General features: G+C 33.9%; 1 protein-coding gene across 1 annotated transcript in view; it reads right to left on the bottom strand.

Moving 5' to 3' along the window:
* Positions 1–1,592, bottom strand: part of LOC119189554 (DNA-directed RNA polymerase, mitochondrial-like) — a 36,011-nt gene extending 34,419 nt beyond the window's left edge. Inside the window, exon 1 of the mRNA XM_037439581.1 lies at positions 1,527–1,592. Coding sequence (XP_037295478.1) covers positions 1,527–1,592 — 66 coding nt within the window. The remainder of the gene's footprint in view (positions 1–1,526) is intronic.
* Between the last annotated feature and the right edge of the window lie 24,113 nt (positions 1,593–25,705).

The following is a 25,705-nucleotide window of genomic DNA, read 5'->3' as shown; positions in this document are numbered from 1 at the left end:
AGCGTAATAAGTCTTTTGTGGTTAAAGGTTTCCTAAACACTTATTTTGGTACTTAATATACTCCAATTTAGTACTTTTGTATTGATATGAATATAATGCTTTTAAATACATATAATGTGGACTCTCAAAAATCGTACAACCCGCAATGGTTATCATAATTCTGGCGGGCGGACTCTTTGGATGTAATTATCGCATTGACAGACTTAGAAAGTTCTTGAGTGGAGACCACGTACTGGCAAGAGCAGCATTGGGTGTCCTACAAGTTGGGCGACCTCGTAAAGGTCTTAGGAACCCACAGGATGCAGGCCGATTGTAAAAGGTTGACCTGGTAATCTTTGGGGGAAACCTATATTTATCAGTGACCTTTCAAAGGTGAAAGAAGATGAAGAAGACTCCGCGATTTGGATTTTGAGTTTTCAAGCACCGATCAAATACCGTAGGTTTTCAGTTAGTCAGTCAGTTATTTATTATTACATGCATCGAAATGTTACGTCATTTTAGTATAAAAACATCCAGAAGCTAGTACTTTCTTGTCTCTATTTTATTTGATTTTAATCATTAATTATTACCAATATATAAGTCTAATATTGCACAACAATTTTATTCACGAAATGATAATTATTTCAAGAAACAAGCACCCAGTTCGGATAAAACACTAATAATGAGGTCTACAACAAATATAACCAACAGTTTCTTTATAAATTCTCGGTAGTTCTAGATGGAGTGTCTCATATTTGCTGAAGTCCGTTTAAACAGGTCCCCTTTTGTGAACTCCTGTATTTCACCAGTTATATATTGAAGTAAAATAATTTACATGACGTAAAAAAATACAAAAATCCATTTGAATTTTCATAATGCAAATATGTTTATAAGGTTGGAAGTTTTAATCGCAAACATGGGTCGTAGTTTTTGATCTGATAGTGAAGTTTGATGTAAGATAGGTAGCATTTTTTGGTGCAAAGCCAACAATAAACTAAGTGCATGACGTACAGTATACAGCTTACCACTTACTATCCACTACTTGTCTGACGAAACACTTCAAAAGCGATGATGGTAAGGCAACCATTTTGTGACGTAGCGAAAAACAATGCAGAATCTTTATTAAAATATGTGCATAAGAAAATGTAGACAGATATTGTATACCGCTAAAGTAAATAAATAAAATACACCCTAAAAAATTAAAACTTATTATCCAGTCGGAATCTTAGATGACCAATAGACGGTTAATTTGGGGTTAGTACTATCCATAATTTTGAAAAAATATATTATTAAATTTTGATATACATCAAACCACACATTAAATTAGATCAATGATAGCAATATCACGGATTGAAGTCATGCCGATGTTTCGCCAACATTAAATCCGGGAATAGTACTTATTTATGAAATATTTTAGTTGGTATTTACATCCATAAGGCTTTTATAGAAGAGTTGTGAAATATTATTTTGGTCATGTTGCGCCTCCGGAGTGTTCCGTCGGTGGCAACTCTGATACTTCATAATCAGACGAATGCACTGTCACTCACCTTGTACATGTTGTAGACTTTGTAAACTCTTTCTTGGTCATCGGTAATAGTTTGCGAAGAGTCCATTTCGATATAAATAGTAACTTCTTTAAGTTTCGACGGTCCATTTACCTATTTATAATGTTTATGGTTCATATAACATAAAAGACCACAAGTAGCGGAGTCTTCAATATTTAAAACAGCAATTGTTCATGCTAACAATTTAAAACTAAATCAAAAATTATAAAATTCGAAGGCACGTATATTTGTCCTATATAAGAGAAAATAAACAATTTAAACAGGAAAGACTACTTTCTTTAACTGCACGTTGTAGTAAGGAACTATGAAATGTGTTCATTGAAGTAATGCCGCTGTGTAAACGCCTACTTACGTTACGGATAACACGCTCGCGTAATGTTGCCGACGGCAACTTAAACGAACTCGTTTACTCTATATATTAATTTACTGTATATTATGGTTAAAAATCGTATCTTACTCATCCTTAGTCGATAAAAAGATAAATTTATCTTAACAAAATTTAATGTCTACAAAAGTCCTTATTTTCTAAACATTCATAATATTTTAGATTACGTATATTTAGAACTAACTCTAACTCTTAAGTATCCGACCTATTACCTACCCATACAACTAACAATTGATACGGCTCAAATATATTCAAGTTCAAAAAGCGAATAATTAATTAATTGCCAATTCCTAATTACAAACTTGTTTGACGTCAATGGCGTGCGCGTAAAAAAACGGGGTGTCACCAGTAGTCGGTAGGAGAGCGAAGGCGAAGGCCACGTGGCCGGCACGCGGGCCCGGCGCGCGGCGCGTCGGGATACACTTGCGAATCCGCGAGGGAGCACCCGCCGGAAACCGAGGTGTACCGGGGCTCCTCGAGCACAGAGAAGTGGCGGCCCGCGGCGCGCTGCCCCCGCCCGCGCGCCCGCCGCACGCCCCGCGCCTCACAGCACACACCCGCACATGCACTGCTCCGCAGCCTTCGTCTCACCACCACTCACCCCGCACTATGTTTGCCTTAATCGCGAATTAAGGTTTCAGTAATGTTTTCTGTTAAGCTTGGAGCTTAATTTGACGTCATTTATTAGACATCTCGTTTTAGTTACCGACCAACTGAATGATCGCGTAAGGAATTAAAAAAATGGAAAAGTATAAGTATTGACTGCCCATAACATATATTCGGCTAGATTTTTTTTTGTTAGATTATAGGTGCCTGACATCCAATGATATCCAATCTATTGTTTCTTTCGTCTAAAGATAGTTTATTAAGACAGTTAGCGTGATATATAATAATAGGTAATCATTTGGACTATTGAAGATATTCTAGTGATAGATCCGTATTACTTATAGCTGCTTTTATTTACAGCATAAATACGAGGTTAACGGGGTTGATACCACGTGAAGTGGCGGGCTTTGATATTGACCTTCATATTATAGTAAGATTGTAACTTTCCTATTTCCCAATATCGTATTAGAAGTTTAATATTTATTTTATTAATATAAATAAAGCCAAACTGTATCTGTACATCTTTTTTTACAAGCTTTTGCTAACAGTTTTGCCCACTTAAAACTCCAAATAAGTTAGATATTTTCTCAAAGTGCTTCATGTATAGCAAACTATTTAAGGACTTACTTTGGATTTTTTTTTATTTCAATGCCAATGATAATATCATATATTAGCTTCATCACATTTATTACCGCTAAAAAAGAGTTGCACAATGTTAACACGGTTTCTATCTACATTTTCATTGCTTTATTTATTCTATTGAAATTATAAGGAGAAAAAAGATTCGCAGTAACATCAGCCAGAAGTTTGAATTGTAAAGATCTATATGGTATGGTACTCGTTACGCTGAGGCATTAGATGCTAAGTGACATAATATATATAGGAATTCAACTGATAATAATATTCTTCAATTGGATTTGTTGTATTTCATTGATTATATGATTTGTTTGTACGTTAGTTACTACTTTTGTATTTATGCTTTGTTACGGTAATCCGTTAATTACTATTGTATTTTAATTACTCCATTAAAACCCACAAAGGTATGTTAAACCAATAGATAAGTTTGGGTGTAAGGATAGGTAACAACCTTTACAAAACCATATTAGTGGCTCTTTATATGCTAATTACTATTTTTGTCACTTCCTCTGTTGTTTTATTGGCCAACGTTTTCATTATTTTGATTACATTCCCTTAAAAGTAAATGGTAAAATATATACAATATTAATATACGGTTAATAATCACTAGCTGTTGCCAGCGGCTTCGTCCGCATGAAAAACCTTTCCCGCTATTAAAGTTCCTAAACCACTGCAGCGATTTATAGCGCCACCTATACGACGCTAACACCATCTATTTAAAAATCCTATTATTTCCTATTACCAGGATAAAGTCATTTATGTATTAATCCAGGACATGGTTTATCCATGTGCTAAATTTCATGCAAAGCTGTTCAGATGTTTCTGCGTTTACTTCTAACAAACATTCAAACATTTTCAAAAGCTTTTGCATTTGTTATATTATTAAGATAGTAAGATTACGCTAGATTGTAAATCGCAAAATGTATCAACATAAGGTAATTTTATTATATTGTATCAAATAATAATAAAATCATCATTGATTATAATAATTATATAACTTAACTAAATAAACTTACTTAAATTTCATAGGTTATCGAAGTATTAATTAGAATATATTGAAGTAAAGTTGATTGTTTTGAATTTACCTATATCCCTAGATATTTACGCGTGACATATAAATTTATTCGTTACGACTGCTGGGGTACTAAAGAGGCTTCAGGCTAGGGAAAGTCTTGCACATATAACCTTAAACCTATTTGGAGGTTTTACCGCTTCAAAAATACACTCTCTTTTTATAATGCTCATAACTCACAATTTGAGAGTTCAGACTTTATTCATCATTGTCTTATAATGTCAATTTGTGTTGATCCTACGTCTTATGCACTATAGCAATAATAGTATATTAATACTTGTAAATAACTATTACAAAATATAATAATAATGAACATAAGAGCTCGTCGTTAGGGGAGCTAGAGATGCATCCAGTGTTCTCATGTTTCATCGAGCTCATATTCATAAGCTGCTTTCGGGCACAAATTACAGTCCTGGGCATCTCATGCGTGTTTTTAAATTAAGAAAGATAATTTTAGTGTGCTGTTCAAAAATCAAACGCAGGAACTCACGGATTTTATAGCGTTCTCTAATATTAAGACAACGCGACGTGACGATTACTGACGACCTGCGATATGAAAACAAATTTAAAACTCTATTTATACGCTCGTTACGGTGTCTACAAGTATATTCTGCAGTTTTATAATAAAAACTATAATTCATAATGAAACCTTCATTAAAACATTCTAACACTATTAATTTGAGAAAATAACAAAACGTTGTAAACGCTAAGAGCATTGAAGAAAATTAATTTCCCACGGGCATTTACCGAGTAAGTAATTATGTAGTAGCTTATCAAGTAGATAGCTACCTGATGTATTTTTTAGTTTAATATTCGTGTTCGACGTTTGTTCTAGGAAACTCGGGTCAATGTTCAAGACCTGGTTTGTGGGAAAAATACTTGACATTTATATTTTATTTTTTTATTGCTTTCAATGACGAGACGAGCTTCCCGTTCGCCTGATAGTAAGCAATTTGACCGCTCATAAACAGTAGAAACACCATCAAACACCTTGAATTACAAAGTCTTGTTTGGTATTCCACTGCGCTTGCCATCTTTAATATATAAGATGTTAGGTCGTAATATGTTCAGTAGTTATACTGGCGAATGTCCTTCAAACCGGAACGCAACCGTGACTACACACTGCTGCTTGGCGGCAGAAATAGACATGACATATGAGAAACCTACGACCAGTTATATTTAATTAATTTTCAATAATCTTTTATATAATGACGATATTTTTCGCTTAACGAACTATTTTCTACGAATGACAGATTGTTACTAAAGTTGAGTGGCTGAAAATAATCAAGTTTAAAAAAAAACCTTTATCATACTATTTAAAATGTGAATTTATGCATCTACGACCACAAACGAAATTGCATCGGCGAATGGTTCCAAAGGCGTCACCATTTTGCAAATAGTTGATATTTTGTCTGTTGTACGTCCTGATAGTGCCCCAGTTATTATAAGTTTTAAAATAAATAAAGTTAACTTTTTAAAATAAATGAAATTTAAAGTATATCGCATTGTTTTTACTGTTGTAGCAACATACCTAATCTGATCGACGTTGAATTAAAGGTAAGTTTCATTATTTTTTGTATTTTTTTTTCAGAAAAATTTACTGAACGCAACGGTGAGGTGTTCTATTTATGGCTTACTACAAGAATCTCATCCATACCAAAAGCTCATAAAAAAAGTCTAAGTTCGGAATATAAGAGTATATCATAAATTTATTGATATATTGTTGCGAAATATTAGGTAAGGTTACTAAGTATTTATTAATTTTTTTTTAATTCAGTAGGTGATTATTGTTTCCATACAATTTTATTACAGGCCGTGGCTCTCTTATAAAAGTTATCCGTGGATAACTTTTTAATTGTTTTTTTAGTTTATTGATTTCGTAGCGGAGCTACTTTTATTTAGCGAGACTAAAATTACATAAATAACCTTAGTCTAAATTATGTCGAAGCTTACAACTTACAATTTAGAAATACAGCCGTCTGTTCAACAATACATTCTAATTAGAAAGTAGTACTTATCGATAGCATACATATTAAAGTTAAAAAAATTACGGCCTATGTGGAGCACTCACATTCCTAATATAGCCCACAAATCACGTTTTCAAATATAGTTTTTTTTGGTGTTTTAATGCAAAAATATGCAAAAAAATTGTTACTTATTTTATTATAATTAATATGCTGCAATAATATCATAAGTTTATCTTTCTAGTCTCTTATAAAAGGATTTTATGGAGATTATAAAATATGGTGGGACATTTATGGTTCCGTTACCTTATTAGCAATGTTAGTAGTTTGCCAGTTATCTTTACAACGGTTAAATTTATAATTATGTATGAAAGAAAAGAAGCCATATTTTGTTTGGGGTTCTTGTTGTACATTTTACGCGATGCCTTTTTTGTGACTCTTCCTAACGACTTCCTTTATAACCTAAACGATTGTGAAACTTTAATTGTTGATTCACTGTAACACATTTTATCTACTAAGTATTAAAGTATACGTTTGTAGGGTTGGTTTTTATTTCAAATTCAAATGCCAGTAAGTAGGTTAGTAGCGTGCAGTGATATTCACAATAGCTATTTGCTACTAGCTTCAAATGGCTTTCTCTTGGACATGATAATAGCATTCTTTTGTTTGACAGATAGCAAATAACAGGAAATACAGAGAATAATAAGCTTTTGGGTTAATGGTCCTTTGTATTATTTTATCATTGAATATTGATATATGAATTCATATAGGGTATTTATTATTTAACTCTAGTATCCTATTTAAATCTTATCAGATAGTGTTTATTTGAAACATTGAAAAACGTAATTATCTTGATAGCGTTATTTTGAATTACCTGACAGGATAATCTGAAATATTATCTCGATATCCTTGTTAGTTTATTTAAAAGTCTAAAGAAAAACTTTCTCACGTGTGCTAGCCATGGAATTACCATAGGCTAGTACATTACGATTCCATGGTGCCGACTATAGAAATAAATATATGTTTAATACAATACAGTAATGCATTTTTATAAAATAATCTTGCTAAACAGTTTTTTTTAAGAACATTGATGAGGTCAATTTATATTTTATTTGAACCACTTCCTCGATTGCCAGGTGGCAATCGAGGAAGTGGTTCAAATAAAATATAAATTCATATTAAAGAAATATAAGAATCGGCAGATCGAGACGCGATCACTTTATTATGTGGAATTCAATAGAATTCCATCATTTATTCAGAGTTACAAAAGAGTTGCTTAATGGCAATGAAAGTAAAAAAAAAATAATAATTCTATTACGTTACTAAAAATAATTTTAAATCCATGCAACGAGCTCTATAATACAATCACTAGCGAAACATAACCTCGTGCCCAGAGCGATTATTGTCGGACAGAAAATGGAAATAGTCCATCCTACTCTGATGCGGGTTTATACAATATGTTTGTTTCCCTTTCTTACTTTAAATTAGAATTTTGTAGTTACAATAATCGGCTGAATAAGATAAATCAAAATGAAATGAAGCCATGATTATTACACTGATAATTATAGGTATAATTAGTAATGTTACTTTTCCATTCCAACTAGTGCTTACAGTCAGTCACTATTTATAATTTAAATCAGCTTTTCCCTGAGATTTGCTTCTGTGAAATTCTATTTGCAATAAAAATTACGAGATAAAGCAAAATCTTTTAGGCTCAAACTAAGTATCTGTTTTAATAATTGTTTCTGCTTATGTCCCTGTCGAGTATAAAATAATCCAAATCAATTTCAAAAGCGGAATATTATGTGATTGTATTAGGAACGTGATAGCACTTTATAACAGAATTTATAAGAATGTCATCCGCGTTTATGACACGTAAGTATGAAGTAGGAGGATTTTTTACACTTATGGCATTTAATCTATGTGATGTATTCTAATGTCAGTCAATAAAGTAACATCGAGTTAATATATTTTATTAGTAGATATCTAGTTCACGTGCAAAATCTAAACATTTATGGAAAACTTTGCATTTCGTAGTAATAGAAACCAACAACATACGACAAACTCAGGTAAAACTTATATATCGTCTTTTATAGCGCCAATACTAAATCAAAAATGAACTTCTAGTGACGGCTGGTTCTTAAGTATGATGAGTGAGATATTCGGAAACCGAAAAACCTTCTTACACATCTCTAACCACTAACCCTTTGAGGTCATTAGTGTATTGACGATTATTTTTGTATTGAGACTCTAAGGGCACCGGGGACCACTTACCATCAGGCAACCCACTTGCTTATTTTAGTATTATAGCCGGCGGAAAAATAAAATGTGCTGCAATACATTTCCAAGACTGAAGAAATAGTTGATAGATCCTTTGTATACTAGAATCCGTCTAGATAAGTTTTGTCTAATTCTGCCACCAAGCAGCAGTGTGCCAGCGCCGTTGTATTCTTGTTTGAAATTAATATTATAACTGGGTATTATGAGGCTTAACATTTAATGTTGCAAAACGACTCAAGCAGTGACTGCATTGGACTCTATTTGACCAACCATAGATTTGGCATTCAAAGTTCGGGTAATGTTACTTTTGTCTCAGAATAGAGTAGTCATGTTGCTTGCCGTAAGCGGCTTTGTCGTGTTGTCTATCAGTTTTAAATTTATTATAAGGCTTGTGAGTTGTGACCGATCACATCATGGGACGAAATACACATGGCGAATAGTGTTTGCATAAGTTGCGTCTCTGCTTATCCCTTCGGTGAGTATGTGTGTATGTTACTCTTTCCCATCATATTGACATGTAATATAATATACTCTCATAGTGTGGACATATTATGCACTACGTAGAGTCGCGTTACAGAAGCAGCTGCGTGTGTAATAGTTAAGAAAGGAGAGGACAGTTTTCGGAAATCGAGCGATACAATGTGTCCCATTAGTGGATGTTATAACATCTGAATTACACTATTATTTATAAGAACAAATATTGCTGCCCTACGAGGACAAAACGTACGTATTTGCCGGAGGACTCTGGTAGTGTCCCTAAGTTACCGAAGATGGCCACTGCCGGATTTTAGTTGGTATGACGATACAGAGTCGATGTAGAGGTAGAACCTCGGTCCAACTATCTATGGTATATACAGTCTTTTTCGGTGGTTTAACGGTGGGCAGTAAGAACACGACATAGCTGCCCAATCGCCCCTGAGCTTGGGTGGAAATAATCATAAAATTTATAACGCAAAAACAAAAGAAAAGGAACAAAAATCTCATAACGCAAGAAAAGTAACAGTTTCAACTTGTATACAACCAACGGTTAAATTATGTGTAAATTACACGATTTTGTCCTACTATGAAAGAGTTGATCGTTCACTTTTATAAACCGAAGCTATGCTCTACATCGGTGAACATTTTGCACCACTGCTGTGAAAAAGACCTGTTAAACACATAATCCTCAAAAAGGAAACCATACCCAGTTCCGAGTGGAATAGGTATACGGATACTTGCCGCGTCAAGCGAACGTAGTCGGCTTGTGGGCATGTTTCTGGTTGTTGTGGTAGATCATAGTGGTTTCGAGTAGGTCGGTCTATTTGTGGTGACAGAAGAGGCGTGGGTGCCGCGTGTACCGAGCTGGAGTGGCAATGACCTTGACACTAAGCGAGTGGCCTTGGGTAGCACGTGGCGGCTGACACCCGCTGTCTGTTGTCGGAACGCCGCCGCCGCCTTTCCCCAGGGGAGCCTATTGTGGACATGCCCTGTAACTGTAAGTCGTTACACTCAACTATCAATCTACGTGTCGTGACTAGTTTGTATGCCGAAGTGACACTTTGTGCTAGGTCAGTAAATAATAAAAAAATATTATATGTACTCAATTTTCTCAGGCGAATACAATCAGTAATTTTTAATTCTTTATCGGAGTAGTCACACATTGAAACGTTTAATAGGCATACCTTTGTAATGTGAAATAATTTAAGGAGGAAATGAAATTGCCAAATCACGTTGCCTCAGTACTTATTTAAGTAATTATCACAATAATAGTGGTTCTATGGACGCATAATAAATAGTTTACTCTATGAGACTATTAGTAGTTAGCCATCAATTTGGTTTTCCAATGGTTTTGACCTTTCCGATTGGTATTGAAATATTTTAGCTAATATATTATTACAATAGAATAATGTTAACTAATGACCAATAAATGGTTATAAATATTTTTTGTTTCTTGGTTAGTTGTAGTAAAAACCTGCTATTTTTTGTAACTATGTAGAGTTATTTTACATGAATGACTTGTGTTTAAATAAGGTAAATATTGCGAGGGTGTATCCAGCATAAGCCAATGTGTGAACGGGTGCGATTCAGAGCGTCGGCGACGTGCGGCAGCGTGTCGAGTGCGGTCGCCGCGGGGCGGCGCGGTGGCGGCGGCGACGGCGGCGAGCGTTCAGTAGCCCCCGCCAGGCCGATACGTTTACGAGCCGACACTAACTTTAAGTGACCCCGCCCGCACTCGTGCGCCACACAACCTTGTTTATATCTCATCTCAATGAAAATAAAAGCGACGTTGTTTCCGCAATAGGAAAACACGATCCTTTGCAGTTGTACGCCATGCGTCCGGCCGCACGCCTAACTGGCACGTCTAGAAGAGAACATTCGCCACCTCATGCATTTTTGTTCCCCAAATAAATGTGGACAAATTTTGTTCCAATTTTGGAACACCACAACGTTCTTTGGACAATGTTTCAATTGATGACCATAATCTAAACCTAAATGAACTGTATCTTTGTTTAATCGCATTTATTCGCTAATTAGCGATGTTGTTATACTATCGTATTGACTCACCAAACCCGAAGTGTACTAATGCGAATGGCAGCTATAAAAGAGCGCGTAAGACATGATACGAAGTGTGAAACAGCGTGCCACGCGCTCGAGCGATGCGTCGGCACTCGGCACTCGATGTTCGGCATGCGATACGGGCATGAATGAAGGCGCCAACTCGCTTTTTATCTATACATTGTCGTAAGATACAGTTTATTTACTGACACGTAATTTTCTTGTTTTTATATGTCAATCATTATGATTGATTAATAAGAGTTTTACTGGCGGGAATGGGTTTCGGGCGGACGGTCATTATTTAAACATATCCAATAAAAACTTAAATCAACTAGATGTAACTTAGTCAATGAGTTAATATTGCAAATTATAAAAATTAAGTACTATCTAAAGTTACACAAAAATATTGTCTAACAAAAATACCAAATTTAATTTGTTGAACAATTTAATAAATTAACGATGAACTTCTTTAGGATAAACGTGTCGTATGCGGCTATAAACTATCTACTTACAGGTTTTTAATGAGCTGTCATGTAAATAGTTATGATTAGCCTCAAAATAATATGGATATGTGTTATTGTTACGGATATTCGAACAAATAATAAAAGCATAAAGAAAACATACACAGTCTCCATACAAAAAATAGTAATATTGCATAATTTTTTGTACCTCTAATGTGGAAAATGGATTACAATATCAACTCTGAGGAATATAAATAGATTATAATTAAAACTCGTCCATAAAATGACTAACCGCCTAACAGGATTTTAGGTCTATAATATAACTGTTAATATCATTACAGCTTAAGCAATTTAGAACACTAGCTTAATGTTTCATCTCGAAAGGGTAGGTAAATACGCAACTAGAGTTAGTGGTGTTTGATTCGTGGAGCAGGCTTCGTATGTTCACTTGACCGACAGTAAAACTGCTCCAGTCACGATTATATTTTATTTTGACAACAGTACAGCCTACCTTATGTTTTTTAATTTCTGCATACATGACGCATCAAATTTTAAAATAATTCCACTAATGCAGATTTATGATGTCACATGAATGAATGTATGTATTTCCTTATTGTGACCTTAAGGCGCAGCGCGGGTTCTGTCAAGGTTCAGCTTTTATTTTCATTTATTAACTGTCAAGATGCCAGTTGCTTCAATAGTCGATTATATCTTAATCGATTTAAATTTATCAACTAATAATTCAATAATTAATCCGAATAAAAAATCATTACACGCAACACAAAAAGTGTTCCTACATTGCTGCATATTATTTTAACTGTCGAAACATCTTCATTACCATAAAAATTATTTAAAGATACTTACGTATAATTTTAGTATTGTTAATAAATATGTGAAATATAATGGCGTTGTGCGTTTTGTTTCGTCAATGATGTTGACATCAGCGCTGCATAATCGTGAGTTTGCTATTCATTGAGTTTTCTATAGATAACTTTTAGGTGCATAAAAATTTTACATGGTATATGTATATTCAGCATTTCATATTAAACTAAATATTTATAATATATTGTATTCATAGATATAGGTACTAAGTTTGTGAGAAACATCAACTTACCACATTGTATTTTAAATCCATATGCCTTATTGAAGAAAGTATATCATTTTGAGAGAATAGCTTTTGAATTACTCTAAGAAGATTAAAGGCGTTGATCAAAAAGAAGAGTATTTCAGCCCATAGAAAATATTATACGTTAAGCGAAGTTTAGATTAGTAAGAAAGCTTATAGAAGGAGACTACCACCTGCAAATATAACCGTGTATGCAACTCGCGCAAACTGACCTCCGCAAGCTTAAAAGTTTGCATGACACGGGGCAAGTCGCATGTGTATAGTTTATTCAAAACACCAGTGGCGAACTGTCCATATAACCCGATTGCTGCCAGCTACTCTATATGTAGCATCTAATTATCATTAGAACAATTTGCAGACCTCAGTTATGCATATTAGTACCTATATGTTTTCATGTTCTCTTTTCACCTCTCGCCACTGCAAAAGACACCAATACAAATACAAAAGTAGCGTTTTTTATCCCGGCCTACTCCATCAGCAACAAAGCTTGATATTTATATATGTGAAGTGCTTACTCTCTATATATATTGCTGCAAGAACGTGGAAATCTAATAACTGATAATGAAAGTTAACCATGTTATATATATATATAGATACATGTCATATTCAGTGCTGCAGCTAAATGACGAGATGAGCAAGCCATCGCCTAAGAGTAAGCGTCATGTCGCCTCATTACCAAAGTGAACCACCAGAACTTTAAACTACAAATACTCTATAAAATCATAAAGTACCTAGTCATATATTTTATTATGATCATTCAGTGGTAATTTACTATGAGTTCGAAAAAATACGATGACGATACGGGTCATGCATCACTATCAAGTAACGATTTGGTTAGTATAGTATTTAAGTGTGACAGAGCATTATAGGTAGAGTATGATGCACACATTTGTGTTTAGTCTATTTATCGTTAGTCTCTTAACACAAGGACTATGTCACATGAATCGCGGGACAGGAATTGCTAAATTATAAAAAAACAAACACACATCACGTCGACGATGCAACCAGGACGCCTACCTTCGCCAAGTGTATTCCGTTCCATGATGTGATAGGGGGCAAACCTATCGCCATATCGGGCACAAATTTTTAAAGCCTGGCTGATATTGAGCAGAAAAACCCAATTTTATTTTTAAATCTACAGGTTTCTTATTTACCAAGGGAATCTAAAATGCGCAATGTAATCAATTCTGTTAATTCTGCCGAATACCTACGCATACTTACACACATACGAACTTACAAATTCTGAATACTCCGCACGCATTGCCATTCCATTTATTAAATTGCCACGAACAAAATTATTGCTGGGTTAGGACTCAACTTCTCTTCAGTATAATTTGAGGATGCTTACTACTGGTTGCGGTGAGGCGTATCATATACCTACAGAGGTTTAAATTAGGTTCGGCGAAAGATCAGAAGGCTACGATACAACCCGATTACAATGGGCATTTAACAATAACTATATATAATAACTAAATATGTACTTAGTTAATGAAATGACAATGACCGAAGTTCGGAACTTAAGTATACCTACTTCGTTTTGTCGGACTGAAGAGAAAGTAGAATAGAAATTAATAACTGTCACATTTGATTATCTATTTTTGTTTTTTAACTGTCCCTTTAAGTTATTAAATTTTTTTGTTTCATAGGCATTTGGGCTTAAACTTTCAAAACTTTGGTCCTATTCGCAGCTCCGTTACCAAGAATATGTATGACTTTTTCGATATGTAAATTCATGCTTGAATTGCGAGCACAAAATCCAGAATAGAGTTATCCCTTATATCTTGAGATGGAAAATAGCTTTGCCAAAAAAATATTATGCCCCAGTGACGACCTACCCAAACCCCTACGAAAATAAATGACGTAGATTTTTATACACAGGTAAGTATATTCATTCAACGGTATTTGAAGTCAACATTTTTCTTTAACTGGCATGTATAACTGACTACTATAAAGAGTGTACTTGGCTACCTAACTATAGCGTAGTCTAAATATGAGGCCACAGTGGACTTCTTGTGACCGATGATGTTGATTAGGTGATATGGCGGATTTTCCACTATATGTGCGTGTATCGCTATCCAGTCTGTTTAGGGTATATCCGGAACTTAGCTGTTAGTACAATAATAATTGAGGACAGGTGTATGTTTATGATAGTATGTTAAGCAACATAGCCATTTAGAAAAAGTCATTTAGGCATTAGGAATAAAATCCAAACGCAATTTCGTTAAATTATATTGGGTGTTTAATTCATATTTAGGCTTATAGCGTTGTATTAATGTATTATTTAAGTAACGTTACACTGAGGTTTTCACGTTAAACTGAGGTTTATTCGCGGTATGTGTATAATTAACTTTTATATTTAACTTTTTCTTTGAACAAGTCGTTGGTTAACGTTCTCGCAGCCAAAGTCAGAAAATTGTGATCTTTGCAATTGAGTTTAATATTATTCCCCTCCACGCCGAGAGCTTTAAATTTAATTATATAGGGACATAACAGCGACGACTTTGAGCTAGAAGAGAGAGAGGCGATGTGACGTACCTACAGCTAGTGATGTTTATACTCGTATGCCATTTTACTGGTTTTTAAATAAAAATCATGCAAACATTTTCAATGCGCGTAAGTGTGTATTAAAATCAATTTGTACTCGTTGGTGCCTACAACGCGCACGTGCTACGAGTGAAGATGTGGAGCATTTCAAATGTGATACAGATAATATAATAAAATAAAATTCCTATACGAATTCGTGAGAAAATTTAAATAAATGACTTTTCTGTTTGCACATAAAAAGAAATATATTGCGGCACAATGAATGTTGGGGGGTGATGTGGGGGATGGGGACAGTCGCGAGGCGGACGAGAGACGGCTTCCAGGGAGGGGCCGCGAGGAGCGGGGGCTAGGGGGTGACCCACTTTAACGGGACAAGTAATATTACTTTTTACTTTTAGGCAACTATTTCATGTTTTATCGTGATGATAATATATTTGGTACCTATTGTAAGAAGCATGCCCGTTTCAGCTAAATTAAATGTAACCATATATTACATATATCTATATGAAATGTTTTCTATTCTATTAAAACTTGATATACCTGTTACTAAAACATCGTTTTAGATATGACACTATTGATTTTAAATTACAATTAGATATCAAAGAATTTACTTAATGAATTTTCATTTCTAAGTACAATTTTAGGGTCGACTTAAAAACTCGTAAAATCTGCAATGTTAAATTTACAGCAGCACGGTCGATAAAACCTATTGGTATAAAACTGATATAACAATTTATTTGAAATAACTAAATTGAGGATACTCTAAGGCAGAATTCTTAAATTTTTAAAGGTATAATATTAAGATAATATACTACATACCTACATAAATTACTATATTAATTTTGTGATTTCGTAATTTTAATATGTATGGAAAACATTCGGATATAAGATCATATAGAAAAAGGGAGATATGGTTCTATAAACTAGGTACAAAAATAAATTAAGTTGTGCAATTTCTTACTTTCGAAGCACCTTCGATATTATTATACCAAGGTTTTTTCAACTGTCGCTACTGCTATAATTTATTATAACTTAGTAGACAACAGACGTGCTATTAACACAATTCACGTTTGTTTTGCGTAAAATTTCGTTAAATATCACACAGGATTCCCAAATGGAAGAATCAAACAACAAGTCTCGATGTACAGCTACTTTTTATTTACTAACGCTCGATCTACGGCAACAAATACGCCTGTTAGTGATACTATTTAAGTTAATTACGTGTTCACCCTAATTGCAAGATTTATTTTTGAAATAGAAATAAAAAAAAAAAACCTTGCAATTAGGGTGACAATATATAAAGAAATAATATAAATAATGATATCAATAAGTACGTATAATCTAGAAAAAGTCATGTAAGTATTTTTACTTTAGCTACACAATTGTTATTATAGAATGGATAATATAGAATTGCTTTTATTTTGTATATTTTCTTTTGTCCAAATCGTGTCTAATGCAAGACAGATAAGGCATTAAAATGCAATCTTTATTTTAATGCGGCGCTATCTATTCATGTGTTTTATTTAATTCAATGGAAATATATTTTGTACTTTCTTATACATTTTGTTTTCCATTTACTCCGTTTGCATGTTCTTTGTATTATGTATGGATATGGATATGGATTCCGCTGTAGTTTTATAAAAATTTAAAATCGAATAATTGGGATTGGCGTTTTGGGGTTTGGCCAGGATTAATTTTTGCTCTAATTCTTTACTAATTTGCTCCGTACCCGCAATGTTGGCATCATGCCGATTTTTTGTTATGTACCCATCGTTCTAATAAAAATAAAAACATAAGTTATTTTTTTACAATTTTAAGCTTTATGTTAATATAAATGTATAGTTACAGAAATAATAAATTAAAATACTACATAAAATTCTATCTGAATTACGGCACACTTTCATTAATATATATTCGTGCAAGACTTAATTTATTTTATTCTACACTTAGAGTAAAATAACAATTTAAAATTTTATACTAATGTAATAGATAGGATAGATATGTGCATATAACAAAGATTTAAAAGTTCCTCCAAAACGTACCGTAGGTATCTAAAATTCAAGTCTCGGAATTCCGGTTATAACCATTTCTAAATTATTTTCACTAATATTATGTATATACGTTTCTACGTTAATATTATGAAAACAAAATAAGAAGATGTTTTATTTCCAACAAATTAATTTTAGTATTACTATGTATCCCAATTCAATGGGTGTGTTATTAAAGCAGCAATGACAATTCCCGTAGGTAACGTCACATTGTTCTAGGATCTTGGTTCCAGAATTAGGAAATATAGAACATTGTCCATTGTCTAATATTAATGAAATATAAAATTATGTTGAAGCCTTGGACATTCCCTTACTCATATCTGTAGTAGAACAAGGGGAGACAAAGTTTTTCATTGGCCGTACCGGAAAATTTAAATGAAAGCTAAACTCGTATACTTGAGCAATTTCAGGAATGAAACGAAGACGAGTGCTCGTTTATAAGCGTGATTTAACAACTCCAGCATATTGATTTTTACGTCGCCGTGGGCCCACCCCCTCCCCCGCGGGAAGAGTTGTGCACGGGGGTAATGCTAAAATGCTTGTTCCCCTATTTGAGAGTACATGCTGGAGGGACGTTCAATTGCGACACCCACAATGCGAAGATTTTCGTATTCATTTATTATCACTTTTTTACTTATCATGAATACTTTACGTAAGATTTACTACCGGATGCTTCCTCATTGGAACGCGAATGTGACACACTTTCTATCGTTCACTGCTATCTGTAATGCGTTGTGTTCAAACAACTAGTTTAGTCATGGCTTTTTGTTTTCTGTTTATTGTTAATATATTGTTATCTTCAAGAGAACATCGTTTACTATCACCTTGTTATATTTCACACGATAACTGCTAATGACATTGAAAAGCGTTTTTTTAATATCTTCATACCGTCATATAAGGTATCTATTTGGTTAAACTATTGGCTAACTATGTAAATCTCTATTTCTGTCCGATCTTTGTATTTTTGTGTAATGTAATTGTAACTTGTAAATTTTTCACCAAACACACGTAACAGTTACGTTAAGGTGGTTTTATGTCTCATGTATATAATTATATTTTCACTTATTCCATAATTTCAAATGAGCTAATTATATAAATGACATTCTAATGGAGTTTGCGAGAGAAAAATACTACTTCGTTTTCAATATTGTTTTATTATAAATAAAATAAATAATATGACAGTTATAGTTGTGGGCCGCAGTTGTATGTCCCCGCGAGTTTGTTCAGCCCCACCCGCGCACTTTTCAGTGGGCCGCCCCGCGCCGCACCCTTCGCTGCACCCCATGTGTTATTCTCCACTCCGTCCCGCGCCGGGACGCTCCTTCATTTTACTCCAATTTACAACCAAAAAAATTCAAACAAACATTGTCGAAATTAAATTTAATATTAGACTTGAGATTGAATTTCATATAACACTTTATTAAAAAATTCTTAGTAGTAGATGTATCTAATAGAATGTACATGCGCATGTCAACAGAGCTTGTATATTTTTATTGATTATAATACGATAAAGTAGTCTCGTAACAACACCAATATAATTCGATGCTGAGTCAAAATCTAAATATGAATTACAATTTAAAACGTTGAGATTGTAAGCTGAAAATATATCTAGAATCAAATTTAGTTTAGTACGTATAAAATTGAGGGGTGCCACCCCAACCCTACTGAGTTTGAAAAGGAAAGCTTTTAAGAGCTTTTTGTTTTGTAATTAATTATGTTTTTTATTTACATTCTTTAACAGTGTTGTGATTTTTGTACTGCTTTATGAAATAATTATTGTAAATTATCTTTAAAATGTAATTAATAATATTACCTTTTATCTATTGCTTATTGTGTGATTGAATAAATATTAAATGATAATAATAACTGACGATAATATGGAGATGTGGTTAAGTACTTGTTTTATTTTAATTATAAATATAAAGTTGCTTTTGTGTAATAATAGTAGTAAAATATTATACGAACTGCTTATCATAAAGAATCAATAAAGAGAAATGAAGAGAAGCCGGCATAAATCTTGTGACCGTTGAGGGATCAAACGTTGATCGACATTTTAAAATACATTGAACTTACGATCAGGTGTAATGTAATCATTGCGACTTTGCTATCCTAGGATAAAAAACGTAAATATTATACAGCTTAATGGGTTTTGATAAAATTATAAGTTAAATTTATACACAGTGGTGTGGACTCTTTAATTTATATAAACGTGGTATTAATGTAAATAAATAACAACAACTATGAACTAAGGGATGACATCGAGTTAGGGGGTCATACTTAGTACGTGTTACAAATATTATTGTTGCCTAGAACTCTTCATTGCCCGACATATTGAATCATTAGATATGGTTTTTAAAGACCATAATAATAGTAAGCACGCTCATATATTATGTGGAAATAAAATATGGAAATAGCGTTAAGTGATTATCGATTGTAGAAACGCATTTTGCTTTTAGCCTCTGTTATATTGAATCGCCTAAGTTTATTTTGTTAATATAAGGACTTAATTAATAAAAAGGAATTGGTAAAGATAATTATAATTTATATTAATGATACTTTTTATGCCATTTTAAATGTGTATTGGGAAAATGTTAATACGCTAATGATAACGATAGTACCGAGCGCATAAAGAGACGTTATCTTTTAATTTTTGGAAAAAGGACATGACAACGTGTTTATTTTATTTTACGAGTTTTATATGAAGTATCGAGTCAAATCTGAAATTTCGCGTGTGGGAAAGAACCTGATGAGAAGGATGTTTGCAAATAACACCTAACATTTTATTATTGTATATTGACCACTCTAATGTAAAGCCAGACGTTGTAGGAAAGGTTTGTATAATTATTAAGACTAAAAAAATGCTAGTGCAAGCCTTAATCCTACCGCTCTTTGACTATGATGATGTGTGCTTTTTGGACCTGAATGCAGATCAACTCAATAAATTTGACCGTCTTCTCAATAACTGCATTCGATTCATTTTCAACCTTCGCAAATACGTGAACTGTCTACACTATTTTCGCTTCTCAAGTCTCCTTCTTCACCTTCCTATCTATCCCCCCACTTCCAGTACCTGGGTGGTAACCACAACAGGAATCTTCGTTCATCAAATAATCTCCTACTTAAATGTCCTTCACATACATCTGACTTTATCCACTCTTCTTTCTATGTTCAGTCTATTCTTCTGTGGAACGCGCTCCCTTTCGAAGTAAGATCCTCCACTACACGGCTTGGTTTTAAAACGAGAGTTCGGAAAATACTCTTGGATGGGTTGGCAGAATCTCGTCATTAGTTTCAGTTATGACAATATGATATATATGTAGATATATATAATATTATTTATGTATGTTTGTTCGTTTGTATGTATGTATGTACGTATTTATGTATGTGGGCATATTTATATGACGTACCTTTTATATTGTTAATTGATTTCAGTCTTGTTTGTTAATGTTCTCTCCACTACCTTCTCTCGTTGTGTACACCTACCTCTTTAGTCTCTGCACCACCTAAAGGTTGACTGGTAGAGAATGCCTTCGGCATTAAGTCCGCCTTTATACTCTTTGTATATAAAGTGTAATAAAATAAAATAAAATAAAAATTATAACTAATGTAGTCAAACTAGTGTATTTAACAAAACAGATCAAAGGCTTGTTGTAAGTGATTTGTAATTTTAAAAACGTTTTGTTAGTAGCATAGGCAAATAACTCCGTTTTTTTATTCAGTTTGACAAATGGTTAACCATTCATATTTTGAAAAACATGTGCCTTAAAGTCATGCATAGTATGTTATTCTTAATTCAAAATGTTAATTTATATGTATTAAAATGATACTGGTTTTCGGCGGAGTAAGTACCTACAGCTCTCTTACTGTCCCGGATTAAAAAAATCCTTGATAAGACACTCGAAGTTTCTACCAATTCGGTTAGGGGCTAAATATTTGGCTTGCAGCCAAAGTTTAAGACACAAACAAAAAGGAACAACATCCAATCTTGATTTTTTTTCATTTCTGTGGTAGTTATGTTATAATGTCGTGTGTCTATGTATGTATTGTCACAAGGCTTTATTGATGATAATAAATATTTACCTGTCTTGAATTAAGAGCCAATATTAAAAATGGCGTTATTGTGCGATGTAGTTGCTTAATGGTTTTACTTACCTATATAATATTATAATTAAATCGATCAACTATAAATAGTAGATTTTCAATTTTATTTAATGCGTATATTAATTATGACTATCGATTTAGGAAAGGCTACAATTATAGGTTAGCGGGATTATCTGATATTGTTTTTATTATTGGAAACGCTATGGTTTACCTCGATTTTAGTTTCTAATTTCTATTTCAAAATTAAAGCGGATCGATATTAGCAAATACTCTCATAGAGAAATGAAAAGGGATATGTCTGCTATTTGTTATGTAATATAAACATTTATTGAATGTCTTTTGTATGCGAGAGTCCGCTCAGGTAGGTTTTAATGCCTATTTTTGTCGCCAAACGGCACTATTAGGTTCTGGTTTGAAGGACACTGTAGGCAGTGAAATAACCTACTTGAGTCTTAACATGTAAATTGGTGGGCCCATGTAGTACTTTGTGTTCAGGTGTTGTTAATAAGCTAATATTTATGGGCGACTATGACACTTATCATTAAGCCCGCAGTTTACTTGTCTCGTCATTCATAAGGTTAAAAAAAAATGTTGATGCCTGGCGACATTTTAGTAAAAACAAATCAAGTTTATCGGACAACCTGACATTAGGAAGGTAAATGTCAGATATTGTCAAAATCTTTTTTGAAAATTTATTAAACCATATAGTAAGATAGCATTTCACATATTTAGAATTTCGAGAGACTTAACAATTAACATCATAAAGAAACGTCAAACTGATAAGTTTGCAGTAAGTTGGACGCGTGTACCTATGTACACGAGCGCAGACACATGCAAAAACTAGTCAGTAATAAATATGTATTTCTGTAAGCCCGCATTAAACCAGCACGGCGTGTTGATGTCTATCTTATACCTTATTTTATTATGTAAAAGAATGCGTGAACCTTCTGATGAAGCGGATATAATCTCGTTGCATTATGTCATATCGAACGAAGTCTGTATATAACAAGATTAGCTAACGAAGTTTTTAGAATGATTTCTATGCATTTATAATACCATATTAAAGCGATAGTTTTTGTTACGACCTTCACAATGTCACATAGCTGGTTAGACAAGTATTTGAACTTTTGAGCAGGAAGAGCAAGGTAAAATATGGATGTTCAAATTGCATAATGAATTTTATATTTTAGTTGTTCTTCCTGTGTGATTTTCCTTTTTTTTAATACTATATGCTAATTAGGAGATCCCAGTTACATCCATTTACGATCTTTTTCCGTGAATTATTCAATCTGTCATGTAATACTATTAGTCTAAAATGACATGATTAACATTATTATTTCATCTAATAACCGCATATTTTTTACACAAAGTAGTTAAGTTTATCATTTTGTATTCCCACAAAGTTCCAAAAGTTAAAATAAATTCCGAAGTTATTAGAAAAACTTTCTTTTTCTAATTTATATACAACCTGTTTTGGTACAAAGATCAACATTTGGTACAAAAGTCTTATTTAAAAAAAACATTATAAAATCAATAATATGTAATTTTGTGCAGAAACGGTGGCAGGTGAGCTAAGAAACATGGTAATGTTTATTAACTTTTTTCGTAATTATTATGTAATTAATTGATTTTTAATTGTCTACTATTATTGGAATTTTAGTGACAAGAGCGTATATGATCCACCTGATTTGAGTTAATCCTAGTGCCTATAAACTAATATAAATCTAAATGAAACAAGTAGGCTTTAAAGTAAGGGTATATTGGTTGCGATGTGGAGAGAGTTATTTGCGTTCTAATCGTAACAATAAATCCTTACTTTACGTTATCATAAATAGACAAAAAAAATATAGATTAGGCAAAAAGTACTACCGTATTATAATCTTGTTTCTTTTTCAAAATCATATTTCAGAAAACGCTATGTTTTGGAGTCATAGTGATTATACACAGCACTTCCTAGTTTAAGAATCAGTGTCAACCACACCGCAATTTGAGATTCCGGATTTTAATAATGTTAAAAGACAACCACACGTTTCAATGTCAGTTGATGTTCCTTTTATAAATCAATATCATAACCTACTTTAAGTTTATACACTCTTAAATCAGGACTTAGATATCATTACAGAAAATCGATGTTTAAAATGTTGACTTTAATTGTTTCTCATGCAAGAGACTTACCATTCAAGTAATAATACGAAAATATTATTATATGATAGGATAATAATATTATCAAGAAAAGTACACATTAAAATTTAAAAATCCAATAATTCCCTAATGTTTTGACGACAAAACTTGTATCCACATCAAATCGACTGGAAATATGTAAATAAAATAAGAATGTCGAACTTTTATCAAAACAGAATTACTTACTCTTTATAGAATTAAAAAAATTGTTTTAGAAGTAGACATTTTAATATAAGTTATAGTCATAAAGCAAATTATCTCAGATAATCATCATTGTCAAACAAAATGTATCTATTAGGGGTCGCAATACCATTTTTCCAAACCGGTATTTTCGGTATTGACCTAAAATAAATTCCGGTATTTTCGGTATTTCCGGTATTTGAAGAAATATTAGAAAAATAGGAAATATACATTTAAGTTAGTAATTAAATGTCAAATTTTAATGACAGCTTAGTGGTTAGTTAAAGGCTAAATGAAAAGAGTTTATTTTCGTAAGCTAACGTTCATACCGTTCTGATTTCTGAGAGCTGGCTCAAACCTCACCTTCCTTCTACCATTACCCCGTCCCTAGTTTCATTTTGATTAGAAATGATCGAGTTGACAGGAGAGGGGGCGAAGTCGCTATATATTTACGTAGCGACCTGAAATATAAAACTGTAATATCTTCCTCTGCTTCTTATTCTGCTTATGCGAAATTTCTGTTTCTTGAAGTTTGGGTCAAGAGAGTGAAAACCTTACTAGGTGTTATTTACTGTCCTCTATCTCTTGATTACTTCTCCAGCCTGGAAACAGTTCTGGAATCTATAAGATCAGAATATGCTCATCACATCATCATGGGTGATTTAAATACTGATCTCCTTGCCAGCCACTCTTCCCGATCTCGTAAACTCCTTACTGTCCTTGACTCTGCTAAACTGCATGTCCTACCACTGCAAGCCATCCACCATAAAATGGATGGTCACGACACTTGGCTTGACATTATCCTCACCTCTGCTCCTTCCCTTATTTTCTCCCACGGTCAATTTCCCCCTTCCTGGCGTCTCTCATCATGATCTCATCTACATGTTTTACGCCCTAAAACCTCCCAAGTTCCCCTCAAAGATACGAACTACGCACTTGCGTAGTTTTGGTCGCATTGATGCGGATAAGCTGAATGGAGACGCTGCTAACTTTAACTGGGATCACCTATTGGCAGCCACCTCTGTTGACGATAAAGTCGCAATTTTTAACCGCGCTGTCACTTCACTCTTTGATACCCATGCCCCTTTAAAGAAAATTAAATTAAAACGTCCTCCTGCACCATGGATTACACATGGGGTTAGGATGGCCATGAGACGAACGGGTCGTGATTTTCGCCAGTACAGAAGGGATCGTTCGGAGGAGAACTGGTGCCTTTTTAAGGCTTCAAGGAATCGGTATAACCAGATGGTACGTAATGCTAAACGCCGACACATTCTCAGAATATTTCTTCTTCCTCGCCAGCCAGTATTTGGAGATTCCTCGGAACTCAGGGTATTGGCAAAGTTAAAAACATAGATCTCCACGGTACGACTATTGGTTTGGATGACATTAATCAACATTTCACATCTGTTACCATGATTGATCACCAAACTAGGCGTCGTACCATGGATTTCTTAGCGGGTCTATCCAGGCCTAACATTAATACTTTTCATTTTTCTTCTGTGCCGTTGGGTGAAATTAGAAAAATCATCCTGTCCATTAAATCCAATGCCGCTGGCTGTGACAACATCAGTCGTCGCATGATAATCCCTATCCTGGACCAACTTCTACCAATCATGTCCCATATCATTAACGCCTCCCTCAGCACTGGTATCTTTCCGTCTTTGTGGCGGAGAGCTATTGCTATCCCTCTTCCTAAAATCCCTAACCCATCACTTGCTAAGCATTTCCGTCCCATATCCATTCTTCCTTTTCTCTCGAAAGTGCTCGAGGTAGCTGTCTGAGCATGTGCACCGAAACAACCTACTGCGCCCACTCGAGTCTGTCTTCAGGCCTGGCCCTATGGCCCTATAGCACTATTACTGCACACCTCAAAGTGACTGGCGATATTAGGGTGGGCATGGAGGATTCCAAAGTCATTGTTTTGGCTTTGGTTGATTGCTCCAACGCCTTCAATATAGTCACGACATTCTTCTTGCAAACCTCTCCCACCTTGTGTATCGCCCACGGCACTGAATTGGTTCTCGTCATATCTTCAGGGA

Source organism: Manduca sexta, chromosome 17, assembly GCF_014839805.1.
Source record: "Manduca sexta isolate Smith_Timp_Sample1 chromosome 17, JHU_Msex_v1.0, whole genome shotgun sequence".
Taxonomy (NCBI): domain Eukaryota; kingdom Metazoa; phylum Arthropoda; class Insecta; order Lepidoptera; family Sphingidae; genus Manduca; species Manduca sexta.
Note: the sequence above shows the minus strand (reverse complement) of the source record. Positions and strands in the feature narration are given on the sequence as shown.